Below are 17,209 nucleotides of genomic sequence, written 5' to 3'. Positions count from 1 at the left end.
GTGCCTGTGAATAGAGATACCCTAGCCCTGCTCCTCTGAATGGAGGTAGAGCTGTGCCTGTGAATGGAGATACCCTAGTGTTGTGCTTGTGAATAGAGGTAAAGCTGTGCATGGGAATGAAGGTACTCTAGTGCTGGTGAGGCTCCTCTGAATGGAGCTGTGCATGTGAATGGAGACACCCTAGTGCTGCGCATGCGAATGGAGGTAGAGCTGTGCATGTGAATGGAGATACCCTAGTGCTGCTCATCTGAATGGAGGTACAGTAATGCTGTGCCTGTGAATGGAGATACCCTAGTGCTGCTCATCTGAATGTAGGTAGAGCTGTGCCTGTGAATGGGGATACCCTAGTGCTTTGCATGTGAATGGAGGTACAGTAATGCTGTGCATGTGACGGAGATACCCTAGTGCTGCCCATCTGAATGGAGGTAGAGCTGTGCATGTAAATGGCGATACCCTAGTGCTGCTCATCTGAATGGAGGTAGAGCTGTGCCTGTGAATGGAGATACCTTAGAGCTGCTCCTCTGAATGGAGGTAGAGCTGTGCCTGTGAATGAAGATACCCTAGTGTTGCTCATCTGAATGGAGGTAGAGCTTTGCATGTGAATGGGGATACCCTAGCGCTGCTCATGTGAATAGAGGTAGAGCTTTGCCTCTGAATAGAGATACCCTAGTGCCGCTCCTCTGAATGGAGGTAGAGCTGTGCATATGAATGGAGATACCCTAGTGTTGCTCCTCTGAATGGAGGTAGACCTATGCCTGTGAATGGAGATTCCCTAGTGCTGCTCCTCTGAATGGCGGTACAGTAATGCTGCGCATGTGAACAGAGATAACCTAGTGCTGCTACTCTGAATGGATGTACAGCTTTGCCTGTGAATGGGGATACCCTAGCGCTGCTCATGTGAATAGAGGTAGAGCTTTGCCTCTGAATGGAGATACCCTAGTGCTGCTCCTCTGAATGGAGGTAGAGCTGTGCCTGTGAATAGAGATACCCTAGTGCTGCTACTCTGAATGGAGGTAGAGCTGTGCCTATGAAAGGAGATACCCTAGTGTTGTGATTGTGAAAAGAAGTAGAGCTGTGCATGTGAATAGAGGTACTCTAGTGCGGCTCATCTGAATGGAGATAGAGCTGTGCATGTGAATGGAGATACCCTAGTGCTGCGCAAGTGAATGGAGGTAGAGCTGTGCATGTGAAAGGAGATACCCTAGTGCTGCTCATCTGATGGAGGTACAGTAATGCTGGGTATGTGAATGGAGATACCTCAGTACTGCTCCTCTGATGGAGGTACAGTAATGGAGGTAGACCTGTGCCTGTGAATGGCGATAACCTAGTTCTGCTCCTCCGAATGGAGGTAGAGCTGTGCCTGTGAATGGAGATACCCCAGTGCTGCGCATGTGAATCGAGGTAAAGCTGTGCATGTGAATGGAGATACCCTAGTGCTGCGCATGTGAATGGAGGTAGAGCTGTGTCTGTGAATGGAGATACCCTAGTGCTGCTCCTCTGAATGGCGGTAGAGCTGTGCCTGTGAATGGGGATACCCTAGTGCTGCACATGTGAATGGAGGTAGAGCTGTGCCTGTGAATGGAGATACCCTAGTGCTGCTCATCTGAATGGAGGTACAGTAATGCTGTGCATATGAATGGAGATACCCTAGTGCTGCTCATCTGAATGGAGGTAGAGCTGTGCCTGTGAATGGGGATACCCTAGTGCTCCTCCTCTGAATAAAGGTAGAGCTGTGTCTGTGAATGGAGGTACCCTACCCTAGTGCTGCTCATCTGAATGGAGGTGGAGCTGTGTCTGTGAATGGAGATACCTTAGTGCTGCTCCTCTGAACGGAGGTAGCGCTGTGGTGGTGAATGGATGTGCTGTGGTTAAAAACATATGTATGAATGGAGGTGGAGGTATAGATCCTCTAGTATTGGGCATATGAATGGATGTAGGGCTGTGCCTGTGAATGGAGATATGGTAGCGTTGCCACGGAAATGGAGGTAGACCTGTGGCGGTGAATGGAGATACCCTAGTGCTGCTCCTCTAAATGGAGGTAGAGCTGTGCCTGTGACTGGAGGTACCCTAGTGCTGCTCCTCTGAATGGATATAGAGCTGTGCCGGTGAATGGAGATAACCTAGTGCTGCACATGTGAATGGAGGTAGAGCTGTGGTGGTGAATGGATGTGCAGTGGTTAAAAATATATGTATGAATGGAGGTGGAGGTATAGATCCTCTAGTCGTGGGCATATGAATGGATGTAGGGCTGTGCCTGTGAATGGAGATATGGTAGCGTTGCCACAGAAATGGAGTTAGAGCTGTGGCGGTGAATATAGATGCCCCATATGGAGGTACATCTGTTCATGTGAGCGGAGGCATCGAGGTCACCTCTTTATCTGTCTGTGAATGGAGGCAGAAGTACTCGGGTGAAGGGAAATACTGAAGTAACATGAATGTGAATATAGATTTGCTTCCATTCACATAAAAGCTCAGTACACATCACTGTTACTACATCTGGAGGAATCTCTCTTTTCCCTTCTTCATCCCTGTACTGTTCTCACTTTTCTTGCCTCCTGATTACTTTTTTCCTGACCCAACATCTCACCTGTGATTTGTTCCCTTCATGAGCTGTATTCGTTCTCAAAATACGTAATTTTCACCTGCCATCATTTTTCTCACTTTTCCTTCCCTTTTCCTTTTGTTCCTGTTCCTTTTATGTATATAATGAGCAGCTCATATCTTAGCCTCAGTCTGACCAATCATGTCCTTCCTTTGAGAAAGACACACACATCTGACTAAAAGAGCAGAAGGTTACATGTAGGAATTACAAATTTAGAACTAACCCAGGCCAGGATGGCTTTGACATCACGTAATGAAAAGGAACCTTCCTGCAAGATAAAAATATCAAGTTATATGTTTGATATGAAATTGGTTAGTAAGAATTTTGGTCAACTTTGAGTGGATCCACTTCATTACCAACACACTTGGATGAATCAGTGACTAAGACTTTGTAAAGCATAATGCCGTGACCTCAGCGAGGCGTCCCGCCACCAGGAAACACAGAATCTAGTAATATAACAAAAAAACCGCCAAGGGTGGGAGCAGTGAAAGGCCAAGTCATCGGGGGAGATGAATCTGCAAGGTGACAAGACAAGAGCTCAGAGGATTGCAGGTCATTGTTGTTTAAAAGGAAAAAGCTTTTCCGCCCATTCTAGCTAGTCGAATAAGGAAAAGATTCAAAATATTTTCTTCCCTACCAAAATTGCCCTTTTTTGGTCTCATTGAGCGCTGTTGTGGCCATGGACGTACCAGGAAAAACTTTAAAACATTTAGCTTGAAATGCATTTAGTTCATAGATTTTCTTTTAACAAAAACTTTGAAATTGCAATTTAGGTCCTGGCATACCTTACTGCGAGTTGACTCTGCCATTGAATTTCCAATCAATGGAGTAAAAATAGTAGATCAGTCAGTCGCACTCAGCAACGGGAAAGGACATAGGTGGTCATTACAACATTGGCGGTATTGACTGCCTATCCCCACGGCGACAGCAGCCAACATACCGCCGCCGTGGCTACCAGCTGCCCACCCACATTATGACCCTAGACAAAATTCTGCCAGAAGGCTGGTGGAATACCGTTGACGGTCATGGCGATGGACGGCGGTAAGGTGGCGCTACTGTCAGCAGCAGGGCCACACCAGCAAAACACTGCCGAGTGTATCATGAGCAATGACACGGCCTGGCGGAGTTTAGCTGGTGGACCCTGCTGCTGACAGCAGCGCCGCGTCCCGTCTCCTGCCGGAGGACCCCCTGCAAGCAGATAAGTCGGGTTCTCTGACAGGAGAGGGGGGCGTAGTGTGTGTGTGTGCCTGTTTTTGTATGCGTGCATGCAGGTGTGAGTTGCGTTGAATGAAGGCGTGAATGACTGAATGTGAGTGTACATGTATGTTGTGTGTTGTGAATGCGTGTGTGCCACAATGTATGTTGGTGTGTGTTGCGGTGTGTGGGTATGTATGTGTGCATGCGTGGGTGTATGTGGGTATGCGTGTGTGTATGAGAGTGTATGTGTGCGCATGTGGGTGTTTAAATGTGCGGGGGGCAGGAGAGATTGGGGGAGGGTGGGGATGACTTGGGGGAGGGGGACCCCTATCAGTGCCAGGGAAAGAGTTCCCTGGCACTGATAGTGCCTACCACCATGGTTTTCGTGGCGGTACGCTTGCCACAAAAATCATGGCGGTAGGTGGGGTCGTAATCCTGAGGGTGGGATTGTGACAGCCGCCTGGCTTGAAACCAAAGTCTCCAGCCCAGCGGCTGTTACCACCCTGGTGAACGGAGTGGTACACTGGCGGTTTAGCTTGAGCCCAACCGCCAGTTTCATAATTTGGGAAAAGGTACCGCCAGCCTGTTGGCAGTACCTTTCCCCAAATTACCGCCGACCGCCAGGGTCGCAATGAGGGCCATAGTTATGTCAGTCTGAGGTTGTGAAAATAAAAGCAGTTTATAAGCTTAGGTTTACATTTTTAACTAATTATTTCAAAGTAAATATTTAGAAGTAAAACTTTCAAACAGTTTCAAACTATTCAAACATTTCAGCAACATTGGTTCAGATTTATGGCTTTTCAACAGTCATTTATGATCAGTCATTCTCTTTCACCTGAAAAAGGAACTTTTTAAAACATTTACATTTTAGGGAGAAGCCCTCCTAAGTTGTCAAGTCATACGGCCCATGGATGACAAGTTCATACCACCAGGATCCCATGGTAATATCCGGCACTTGACAAAGTCACGGTCTTAGCAGTGAAGAAAGAGGGTGTGATGGTGTGTCCTAAATCAACCCACATCACAGCATGGTTCTTACCCCTGAACCTGATACTAAAGTCTGCCAAAAGTCAGTGAAAGGCCCATAACTTCCAAAGTAGTCTCCAGTGGCATGTTTGCGCCACAGTAGAACCTTCAGAAGATCTCATCTAAAGGACCGTGCCATATTAAAATGGAGAAGACACCTGTAGTAAGGTGGATTATTACATGGTGTGGTTTTGAGACCTCACCATGTAATAATGTCACAATCTTTATCAGGTCTAAAGCCTTTAGAAATACCAAAACAACAGGTAAGTAGAAACACGAGACAATAGAAATCCAACATCAGTTTATAAAAATAGAGTATTTTAGCTGTAAATTGATATCAAAATGACAAAAGTCTATCAAGAGGAAGCAAAGATATGATTTTTCAAAGTACAATTGCTTTAATTTAGTCTACAAATGTAATAAATTGTTGCAAGTGGTTTGTAGCCAGCGGGATAGAACACCTATTAGAACTCTCTTGGACTACCTACAATGGGTGTGGAGCCAATCATATGGACCAATCCGGTCCAGAGGGGCAGTTGCCTGACACTTTCAGCTGTCACAGTGCACTTTTTTTCTTTTAACGCAGTCCAGCCAATAAGTGGTCCTGATGCTGAGGCGCAGGATGCCGAGATGCTGAACAGATGCAGTGACTAGACCTGAGACCACCCTGGCATCCACAAGTGCCAGGGGTCATCTCTGGACTCTGGTCACATTCTTTGATGATGCAGGGGGCAGTCCAGTGCGGATCCCGTTCACACTGGTCAAATGGTCTCCCAGTTCCAATGGTCTTCTGTGGTTGCTTGTAGGTGAGATTCTCTTTCTTTTTGGGCCACCAAAGTCCACTTCAACATCGGCCATGGGTCCCACGGAAGTGTCTGCTTCCTTCAGCTTTTGTGTTCCTGGTGCTGAATAGGGGGGTAGCCAATTAGCCCTTAGAGTCACTTATTCTGACCTGACACTTGTGGAGCTGTTTTTCTTGGGTGGGTACAGCAGGCACAGTCCTCTTTGCTGGTCCCTTGGGTGCAGTAGCTGCAGTCCTTTCTTTGGTGCAGCCTCTCTTTGCTGGGTCCAGGGAGAAGCAGGGTAGTCCTTCTTCTGTCTTCTTTCCAGTCCAGTACTGATCTGAATACTGTAAGTCTACCACCTTTTCATTTCTAGGAGGGGAGGTCTAGCTGGCCAAAGGTCCAATAGTTCCCATGAGGCAATCCTTCCCATTTTACATCACTTCCTGGGATTTGGCCACCCAACAATCCTAGAATACTCCTTTTGTACCCAAATCCAAGATGGTGCAAGCCTTCTTCCCCTATAAGGAGCCCTGGACATACCCCTAGAGTGTACCCAGCATAATACACCACTCCTCCTGGAAAACTGGTTTTCCCCCTCTGAAGGAGATGCCGGCCTGTCTGCATACACAAAGGAGCAGGCAGGCGAAGGTGTGATCACCACTTGCTTCACCGAGGCGGTAACCTCTTTGAAGCTGGGCCACCTGTGGCCCGCTCTGTAGTCATCCTGTGGGAGGAGGTCACACCTTCTTCTATCAGCAATTCTCTTCGTTCCCTGTTCCTGGGAAACCTTCAAACTTCCTAGCGGGATTAGAATGCTGCCCCGGGTGAGAACTGCTGCAGATTAGTAGTGAAAGGCTACTGGAGGCTTCAGCAAAAAAGTGGTGACTCTCTAAAGCCACCTTTCTCTTAAAAGTTACCAATCTCGGGAATGAGTCAGGTTTAAAGGAACAATGAATTTGGTACCTTGGAGTAATAACTTTGATGGTCCCAAATGGAAGCTGGCACTTAGGGCCATATGTGCGAACACTTTTTCCCATAGACACAGAATGGGGAAAAACCTTTGCTACATCTGGCCCTTAGTGTGGAGGCTAACGGCACTCCGTGTTAGCCATGGGACCGCCTGCCTGGCTGCACTGAAAACGGCAGAGAACGTTAAACACAAAAGGAACATGCCCTTCTTTTTAATACTAGCACCCTGCCCTGTTGGATACCAAGGCCTTTTCTAGGGGTAGCCTATTAATATTAAAAGGGAAGGATTTGACATGGAAACAAGTTTATTTTGGTACGCCAAGTTGTCAGTTTTAAAGCTGCCCATTTAGGCTGCAGTCATGGTATTGCCTTGTCACTGCAGTGCTGGTACAATTAAGTGCTGCACTCCACTAGTGACTTTTAACTTACTAGCCCTGGGTACCTCTGGTACCATATACTATGGTGCTTATAAGTAAAAATGAGCCAATCGGGTATTAGCCAGTTGCTCATGTACTTTGGGGGTCAGAGCACATGCACTGGAGCCTGGACAGCTGGGCCCAGCGCACTACAGAGTTGAAAAAGCAGCACCATCGGTCCAAAAACTTGCCGCTTTAGGGTGGTGCAACCGGTGCGGCCGCACCTGGCGCTGGGCTCAGGGGAAGTGGCTTTGTTCAGAAATAACTTATGGGTTTAAAAGCACCTGCTGCAGAGTTCCTCACAGTTTCAGGCAACTATAAAAATGTCAAGATAACTCTGATGATTAATGTTCTTGCTGGAGAGATCAAGGTTTTGTCTAGTGGCAGCTTGGTTACTTTGTCTGCAGCAAAGAATGTGCGCCATGCAGATCGCAGAACTGTATTTTATATGGGTAGCTCAGTGGGTTAATGCTTTTGTCTCAGAGATCCTTTTGTTAATTGCAGTTCATAAGTTACAGTTCTGATATAGTCCAGTGAGCAATGAACTGTCATGAGAGAGCTGCATGGTACAGGTTAGATTATGGGGGTCATTCCGACCCTGGCGGTCCATGACCGCCAGGACCGGGGACCGCGGAAGCACCGCCAACAGGCTGGCGGTGCTTCCAGGGCCATTCTGACCGCGGCAGTAAAGCTGCAGTCAGAAAAGGGCAACCGGCGGTTTCCCGCCGGTTTACCCCTGGCCCAAGGAATCCGCCATGGCATCGCTGCTTGCTGCACCGCCATGGGGATTCCGACCCCCTTCCCGCCATCCTGGTCCTGGCGGTAAATACCACCAGGAACAGGATGGCGGGAACGGGTGTCGTGGAGCCCCTGGGGGCCCCTGCACTGCCCATGCCACAGGCATGGGCAGTGCAGGGGCCCCCTAACAGGGCCCCATAAAGATTTTCAGTGTCTGCTGTGCAGACACTGAAAATTGCGACGGGTACCACTGCACCCGTCGCACCCCTTCAACTCCGCTGGCTCCATTCGGAGCCGGCTTCATTGTTGAAGGGGCTTTCCCGCTGGGCAGGCGGGCGGCCTTCTGGCGGTCGCCCGCCGGCCCAGCGGGAAAGTCAGAATGACCGCCGCGGTCATTTGACCGTGGTACGGTCTTTTGGCGGTTCCCGCCAGGCGGGCGGCTTCCGCCGCCCGCCGGGGTCGGAATGACCCCCTATGTTTTTTTTCTCCAGTCTTTCATTATCCTAATGTTGTGATAAAGGGTTTGTTATGGTAGAAATGCATTCTTATTAGTAAAGCCAACACAACCACTCTGGTATGTTTTAAATCCTGCCTTTCTACTTCTCCAGAGCACATACTCTTACAGTATACTGCCTCCTAGTGTGGACATGTGATTCCTACACCATGTAATCCTCATTGTCTTGTGTGATATTTCCTATAGACTGATTTACACACATATGATTCATTGTCTCTGTATAATGTGTGTATGATTTAAAGTGCTCTGACACCCTACACTGGTATGAGTAGCACTATAAAACAAATGAATTGCATGTGAGGGAGGGTCTATGGAGACCTGAGCAGCACTGGCGGAGCACTGTGGTGAGGGAATCCGTGGAGGAGGAGGTCATTGGTGGGGGCTCCAAAAAAGATTGTCTCACTGGGCGCCACAAGCGCTAACGCCGGCTCTGCTTCAGCTTTATATTGTTGTGACTCCGTATTACCAACAGGCCCTTTTTACAGTGTTGTGACCCTGCTAACTTATAATTGATTTAGATGGCTGTCCAGGTGATTACGTTCATTCAGAGATTCGAGAGACATAGGTGTGTGCACATGCATTTTTTAAGACAGCTCCTGCTGTTTAGAGTTTGTAGTTATTAACCTTAAATAGTTTTTCTAATGCCTTTCCTCATAAATTATTGTAAAAAATTGAGTTGGTTCTTGCTTATGGCAGAAGGGTTCTGGACAGACTGAATTTCTCTTAAGTGATGCCCAGAATGAACTAAAATATATATATATTTTTTTAAATCATATGGATATGACGAGCTAACATAATGCAGAAGAGTAACTGAAACAGCTGCTCTGGTGGAGCAAACTATGCAGTAGATAAAGTAATCTCATGCTGTCACCCATGTGGCCTTGTAGCTGCTTCCAGGCATATCTGGTACACAGTGTTAATGGTATAGTCTTTCTTCTATGTTTTCTCCCCAGCTTTACGCCAAGTTACAAACTGTGAAAGCGGAGATCCAGGACCAGCACGATGAATATGTTCGGGTGCGGCAGGATTTGGAAGAAGCCCAGAATGAGCAGACCCGTGAACTGAAATTCAAGTAGGTGTCCCACTATTCTTGTAGATCTGCATCCCCTCTGCCAAAACTCCTACTCCCTGCCCCAAACAGTATGCTGAACACCAAGATATTATGCCAGAGGAGATAACCTACTCATCATAGAATTAAACTTTGGAACTTTTAATGGGATGTTTTGGCTGTGCTTGAAAATGTCATTGCTTAGGAGGAGGATACTTATTGGTATTATAGATGAGGCAGCTCAAACTACCAAAATGTAGCATTTTGATTAGTTGCTAGTCAGTTGATATCTAGCATAGGGAGTAATAGTCAGAAGCTGAAAAGGCCTGATTACAGATACAACCTACAAGTCACTACACCTTGTTCCCTTAACCGTCGCCTTCAAGAGCACAGGGTTCTAATAGAGAACCAAGGTGTTGCAGCGAAAGATGTGCTGCTGGACAAGACAGCTCGGTAGTTATAGTTAGGATCCTGTTTCCGTAGAAAAAGCATTTTTGTTTTCCTTATAACTTTGGTGCTGTTTGATGAATCTTCACGAAACTTTCATCCACCTCACTTCTTTCCTAGAAAGTTTGAGTGTAATTTGGTGTAAACCTGTTCAGTAGTTTTTGAGCAATTAAGGCTAAAAGAAATTGTATATCTAATGCTGCAGACGGTCCGTGGGGCTGACAGTTCTCCAGAGGAGAGGAGAACTGATTGGCAGCCACCACATCAACATGGATGTGGCGGCAGCTATCTTAGGACTCGGGAGTCACTCCAGAGTCCTACGGAAAAGGTAATTAAAAAAAGCCATAACGGGGTTGGGTCAGGATAGCCAGCCGCCCTATGCTTGGTTGGCCAAAATGTGTTTTTTGCCACAAATTCACGGTGGAGTGTGAATCCACTGTAAAACCTAAAAAATAAATAAATAAAAACTCCCACACTCGGGGTGTGTGTGTGTGGCCTAGGTGGTGCCATTATTATCCTGTACCTGCCCTTCATCGAGGGCCTCCCATGGCTGCCCCAACTTACCAAGTGTGCGGGTTGCCCCTCCCTGGGTACCCCAATGTGCCTGCAGTGTCCAGTCGGGACCGCCAGCAATCATCAGTTAAGACCGCGTGGAGCGGGAGCATCATGGCTGTGGACACTGACACCAACCGCGGACCGTGCACTGGAGGTCCCAAGGCCCGCTGGTGCCCAGCGCCCTTAGAGGCTTGTTGTTTCTCCTCTGTGGTGGGGTGGTACATTGGGAGAGCGTCCGCAACCGGGAATGCCTACTGAAGATCCCAGGTGGATGCATCCTACGCAGCACCTGCCGGCCATGATGAAATCAGAGTTTCTGGCCTGGCGAGGGGTGGCCCTGTTGACTGCAGCCCCTGCGAAGCCATCTGCGTGCTCAAGCTGGCTGGGGGCCTTTACTCTGGAGGTGAGGAGGTGGCGGTCCAGGGAGGAAGGGCCCCCTCTTGTATGGGACTACCTTTTTAATCCTGCGGTACTGAAGGACGGGGGCCTACCTGCCGCAGTAATGGGGACTGAAAAGAGAGCCTGAGTGGGTGGGATGTGTGGAGCCCGCCTTTCCTCCCTGAAGTAGGCAGGCATGATGGTGTGCTGGTGAGAAGAGGATCTCCTTCAGTAACTTTGAGTTCTTGGAAACTTGGCCCTACAGGAGGTGCCCAGAGGTGAGTTGCAGCAGCTGTGTGGCATGTGTTGCGTGCCCGCTGGCTTTAGGCTTACTAAACTACTTGGGAGTGGTGCCAGTGCCCTCGGGGGACGCAGTGAAAGGCTATTGGGGACCTCCTCTGAACGGCCCGGTGTGGTCACATTGAGCCACGGAGCTGTTGCTGCTGTCAACGCAGGACCTTTGACCTGCCGTTCTGCCTTGACTTAACACAGTGTGGCCTGAGTGGACATCCCCCGGTGTGCTTCACCTTCGCCTTGGGGGCTGGGGCACCCCATGGTTCGCACCCTCACAGCTGGCCCCCCTGCAAGCCCCCCCGGGACTCTTTTGACAAGGGTGCTGGTGTTCCCATGGCTGGCACCTCCCCCGGGTGCTGAGGTGTGCATCTTGCTAACTGTGGCACTGGACAACTCCCCGGGTATGGTTCATCCTAAGGTAGCCAAACCGCAACTCCAAAAGTCCATTATGGCAATGCTAGGAGCTACACCATCTCACACGAATCCGATCAAGCACTTGGAGAGTACACTGGAGAAACATACCAGTATGTCTGACAGAATCCTCCAGGACGGCAATGGAAGCCCAGCTGGGTGCCATGCAAGTTGAAACTGGCCTGATGTGTGCGGATCATGCTTAGTTGGTGGAGTGGGTGGATGAGACGGAATCCCTGCTGGCTTCTCTCATGGTATTGATGAAGAACGTACAGGAACAGCTGAAGGCTCTTCAAGCAGAGGTGGAGGCGCTGCAGGTGCGAGCAGAAGACGCAGAGGGATGTTCCCGCGACAATAACGCTTGCTTTATAGGCTTCCCGGAAAGATCTGAGGTCCCGAACACTGAACTGTACCTTAAAAAGTGGCTGATCACCACAGTCTTAGCGAATAAGGTCCCAAAATTATTTTCTGTCGAGAGGGCGCACAGGGTCCTGGGCCGCCCCTCTGTTGCCGGGGGCCCAACCACACCCAATATTAGCACACTTAATTTCTGGGACAGAGACCTGTTACTGCAGTTATTCAGAGCTAAGGGCCCCTGGACCTTCGATGGGACCAACACCATTACAGCCTACCCGTAATACACTGTGGAGTTCCAAAAATGACATAGTACCTTTGCAGCAGTCAAGGCCCAGGTTCATACTCTGAACCTCTGCTATGCCTTATTGTTTCTGCCCTGCTTGCGCATGGTGGACGCAGGCACCACGCACTTCTTCACGTGGTCGGAAGAGGCCTGGCAGTGGCTTCGCACCAAAGGGGTGCCTGAGAAACAAGAGCCCTGCGAGGATGACCTACTGGGCTGGTCTGAGAGCAAGTCTAAACATCCTCATTGCTGCCTGTGCGGCCTGAAATGTCACCGCTCAGTGAAACAGGCTGCCATAGAGAGGGCACAGGTGGTGGTGGAGATTTCCACACAGCGCAAACCGGAACCAAGCGTTGCCTCCAGACGCTGACCTAGACTCGGAGCCTGGAACTCTTGGCTCATGTGCCTCTGAGCTAGGATTGCTGCATAAACCGCAATGTTCCCCTCAACGGGAGGCCCCAGACTCCTGAGGTGCCATAGGTGGTGAGTTACTGTCAATCTTGTTGGATGTGGGGTGGGCCGTGGCAGCCTTCTCGTTATCACTAGAGCTCCATGGGTGACACTCATTGTGGACAACGGACATTATAGTTGTAAGCTGCATGGCTGAACCTGGGGGGTGGCCGGGGCTGCTGTCGTTGGATGTTGCATTTCACTTGTCCAGCTCCCAGCAGGATATTCTGCAATGACATGTTTGTGTTGCAGACATATATTTCATAACAGTTGTACTGTTAGGTGTTGTGGCATGGGGCCAGAAGGCGTTCAGGACTGGGTTAGGGAAGCTGTTTATCATACTTGTTTGATTGTTTTGAACCCTTTCCCAGGCTGGGTGGGCAGTGAGGTGGGTCTGAGGGGGTGGGGCACTGATGATGTTGAAAGTCTCAAAATGCATAATCTGCAACTATGGGTGTCACATATTGCACCTTGACTTGGACTGTTCGGCCTATGACAACCCCTGCTGAGTGACACAGAATATATGCCTTTCTTCGACTCAGACATGGTCATTTTGCCTGCCTCCAGGAGACACACCTAACCACAGTTGAACGTGACAATTAGTAAACAGTGGAGCGGACAGGTATATGGTACGGGATACTCCGCCTACACCCGAGGGATCATTGGGTTGCTGTGAAGGTACCTTTTGTAAAACACAGGCTACTGCTTCATCAGGAGGACCACTATGTGATTATGGAGGGAACTCTAGATTGGCACCTGTTTTCTATGCTCTCTCTCTGCACCCAATGCTTCACAGAGCGAGATTCTGGATACCCTCTCACCAACTATGCTACTCGATCCTGGGGCTGCAGGATTGTGGGGAGGCGTCTTCAATTGCATACACGATACAGATCTAGATAGTTCTTTCCCCCGCTCCTGGGCACACAGGGTTTACAGGCAACAAAACACCTTCAGCAATGGACCCGGTCCACTGCTTTGCATGATATCTGGCGCCAGGGACATCCTGGGGAGGCGGAGTGCTCCTACAATGCGTTGGGCCACCAGGTTCACACCAGACTGGATTATTTATTTTGCAACACACACTGTTAGCCCCTTATATGCAGTTCTGAATATTCAGGCAGGACTCTATCTGACCACAATCCACTCAGAGTCACGTTCCAGTGGGGGAGGACAAGGGCCACGATCCCGACTGGGTGGCTCTGCAAGGAGGCACTACAGGATACAGCATAATAGGAACACTGTTGCTATGCACCTCACCCAGTACTTATCAGATAATGCGGGTTCAGTGGACTCCTGAGGGCTCGAATGGGATGCTTTAAAGGTGGTTATGAGGGGACACTGCATTAGCATGTCATGAGGAACTAAGATGACACTCACTTGCAATGTGCAGTGTGGTGGTCTCCCTGGATTTTGAAAAAGTTTCTGGAACGCTGAGCTGGTCCTAGATGCTTCGGGTGTTGGAGGCACTTGGGATGGGCCCTAGTTTTCCTCATTGGGCCAGGATACTATATACCACGAACGGGCACGGGTCCAAAATGGTTGTCAGATCTCACATTCTTTTGCCATAGGTAGGGGGGCCAGACAGGGATGCTCCCTGTTCCCAGTACTCTTTGCATTGGCCATGGAGCTGGCGGCTATTCAGGTGCATGCCAGGGGCCCTGCATGGGGCGTCAAGGTGGGTCTGGACTGGCACACTGTATCTTTATATGCAGATGATGTCCTAGTGTATTTATGTGATCATACACGTATGTTGCTGGACCTCTAAAACCTACTCGATGTCTTCAGAGACATGGCAGGCCCTAGGGTAAACTGGGGTAAATCTTGTATTTTCCCACTGCGCTGGGTCGTGCCTGAACATTGCGTGGCACCGGTAGCAGGGCCCTAGAGTTTTGATACCTTTCATTACCTGGGTGTGAATGTGTATATTACAGATAGGGACCTGTTTGATGGAAATTATGGTAGGATCCTGACCTTGCTTCATCTATCCATGCACTTTTGGACGCAGGTGCCCCTTTCACCCATGGGTAGGGCATTGATAGTGCAGATCCTGGTCCTTCTGAGGCTGTTATATTTTTTCGCTGCCTTGCCGATGCTTCCACCAAGATCCTTCTTTGTTGCTCTGAGAAATCTGAGGTCTGAACTGGTTTGGGGCCCTGCATGATTGACTCAGTGCCCTGTGCTCGAGGGGGAGCTGTATTTCGCAGCAGCTCACATGCAGTGGCGTTTGTGGTTGTGTGCTGCAGATGAGGCTGAAGAGGGTAGACTCGTTTGTGCTGATTTAGAGGGCAGGAACATACTGGAATGGCTGCTGTCAGCGGGAGGTCCGGCCAAGGAAATGGGCAGGCTTCTGCGAGTGGCCAAACTGGTTTGGACACGATACATGCAGCCTTGCCTCACACTGGCCCCTTACACACCGCTTTTGCCCCTCTGGAGCATGCCTACCATTAAAGTCTTGTTTGGGGCCATGATCCTTCTCCCTGGCAGTAAGCAGGAAATTGATATGAGGAGGGCGCACTGCTCTCCTTCTAGGGTTTGAGGAATCTTTACGGGCTGGGAGCGACCTCTTTCTTACATATAACGCAATTATGGCTGCCATCAGGGAGGTATGGTCACCGGGACAGGCGGAACCGACATTGCACTTAGTATTGCAATGCTTCTTAACACACTGACTGGGCTATCGGGCATTGTTGGAACTATATACAGCACTACAGACAGGTTGCACGGGACAAGCCCATATGGGATGCTTGGATGTGGAATTCAGGGCCAAGCAGTGGACCATAGCACTGGAGCGGGTGAAATACATCTCTTGCAATGCAAGTTTGAAAATTCACACAATTTAACTACTTAGATCAAACCTACCTAACATCACATCGCCTCCACAAAATGCTCCCAGGGTTGTCTCCGGCTTGCCCCCGGTGTGGCCACATAGACGCCACATTTAGACATATGGTATGGGATGTGGGTGTGGGCTCCTGTGATGGAACAGGTATCGGCGGTGATTGATGTGCAGTTATCCCCTGATCCACTCCTCGGCTTCCTAGAGGTCACGAAATGCACTGAACACAAAAAAACACTACTTGAAGATGGTGGACCTGGCGTTAGTCCTCTTTAAGCGCTTATTTGCTATGGTTTCAAAAGCCCTACACACACCCACGTTTAGATGTTGGCTTCAAGTGACTCACAAATGGAGGTGGATGTCATGGCACATGGCCCGCTGGCTACGGGGAGATGGAGGTGTGGCCACGCTCTGGGATACCTATGTTCTCAAACTATTTGACAAATTACACATACCTACCCCTTAGGGGGCAGAGCCTCCTGCACTGCATCATGGATATAGTCGAGTGGCCACTTATTCGGTCAGGCGTGCATATGTACTGAGTTACACTAGGGGCCTTGCGACCCCCGGATGGAGTTTCTGTGGGGGTGCGCCACCTTTCCTTCCCACTCCCCTCCTCCTGCCTCTCCCACGACAGCCACTGCTGACCCAATGGGTTGGCGCTGGGCTCCTGTTATACCTGCCTCCACTCTCCCATGGACTACCTGGAGTGACTTCAGCCGAAGGGTTTTATTAGTTGTTAGTTGTTCTACTTTTACTCCAGGCATATTGGCTACTCCTCTACGTGATTAAAAGCACTAAGTTGACCGCGGTTGTTATCACACGTGTTTCACATGCCTCACTTCCCTGGTTCTTGAGGTATGATCTGCTCACAGGACACTGCCCTTATATGTAAGATGGGCCAAGCTTGATTGTTCACTCTATGACTATACTTATTGCTGCATTCGGTGTCATAAATAATGATTCGTGTATAAATGGCAACAAAGAAATAAAAATAAATAAATAAAAGCTTCCGCACTATTAAGAAAAAAAAACATCTGAGAAGGGCCGGGGTGAAGGTGGCGCTTGTAAATATTTAGTGGCGGTGGCACATTGCCCGAACCCCGACCCCATTCCCGGGGCTGACATTTTAACAAAGAGGAGGGGGATCAAAGCTCTCCCTCCAAGAGCCTGAAAAGTTCCCGGCACCCCATGGCCCCGGGTCACTTACAACATATGGGGAGGGGAGTGCGCTGCCCCCCTCCTTGAGCTAGAAAGGCCCCTGGTACCCCATCCCCCTGGGCTGCAACTTAAGAAATGGGGAGGGGGCACGAGGCCCCCCTCCCAAAGTCATTCAGGGACCTCATCACCAGAGGATGGCTTTGGGACAGTGTCCCATCCCCAAATTCCAGGACACCGTCTTTTTCCCTACCGAGAGTGCAGATGGGGACAGTGTAATGTGCTCCCACTGGGCAGGAACACACAGCTGCTACCACAGACTAGGAGCACAAAACCTTTTCCTTGCGTTCTCAGACAGAGGAAAACACAGAATTGCTCCCTCCCAGTGGGAGCAAAAGAAAGCTGCTCCTGCAGGGTGAGAGAAATTCCAGCTCCCATTGCACCTGGAATGACTGCAAGCAGGGAGCTAGCAGAGGTGGGGGGCCTTGGGCCTCCCTTTGCATCCCACAACATGAAATATGCTGTGTGGTGCCCAGAGTGGGCACTGGGGACGGCTAGAATATTTCTTTTTTAAATTGCCTGCTCCTGTGAGGCCGAGTGAAATGGGGTGTCTTGCAAGGAACCAGTGAGGCCGCAGGAGCCCTGAGGTCCCCCCTGCTGCCCTAATTAAAAACAGATTTGTGGGTGTCCTGGGACACGCACAAACTTTTTAAAGGAATGCAAAAAGTGAATAATAACTGAGCAG

The 17,209-nt window shown here is 49.5% G+C and overlaps 1 protein-coding gene across 1 annotated transcript in view; it reads left to right on the top strand.

The window, feature by feature from the left end:
- The window catches only part of KIF3C (kinesin family member 3C), a 249,396-nt gene that overhangs the window by 182,260 nt on the left and 49,927 nt on the right, over positions 1–17,209 (top strand). The window contains exon 4 of the mRNA XM_069233654.1: positions 9,201–9,319. Within this exon, the coding sequence (XP_069089755.1) occupies positions 9,201–9,319 (119 nt within the window). The remainder of the gene's footprint in view (positions 1–9,200; positions 9,320–17,209) is intronic.

This window comes from Pleurodeles waltl, chromosome 5 (genome assembly GCF_031143425.1).
Source record: "Pleurodeles waltl isolate 20211129_DDA chromosome 5, aPleWal1.hap1.20221129, whole genome shotgun sequence".
In the NCBI taxonomy this organism is placed as follows: Eukaryota; Metazoa; Chordata; class Amphibia; order Caudata; family Salamandridae; genus Pleurodeles; species Pleurodeles waltl.
Note: the sequence above shows the minus strand (reverse complement) of the source record. Positions and strands in the feature narration are given on the sequence as shown.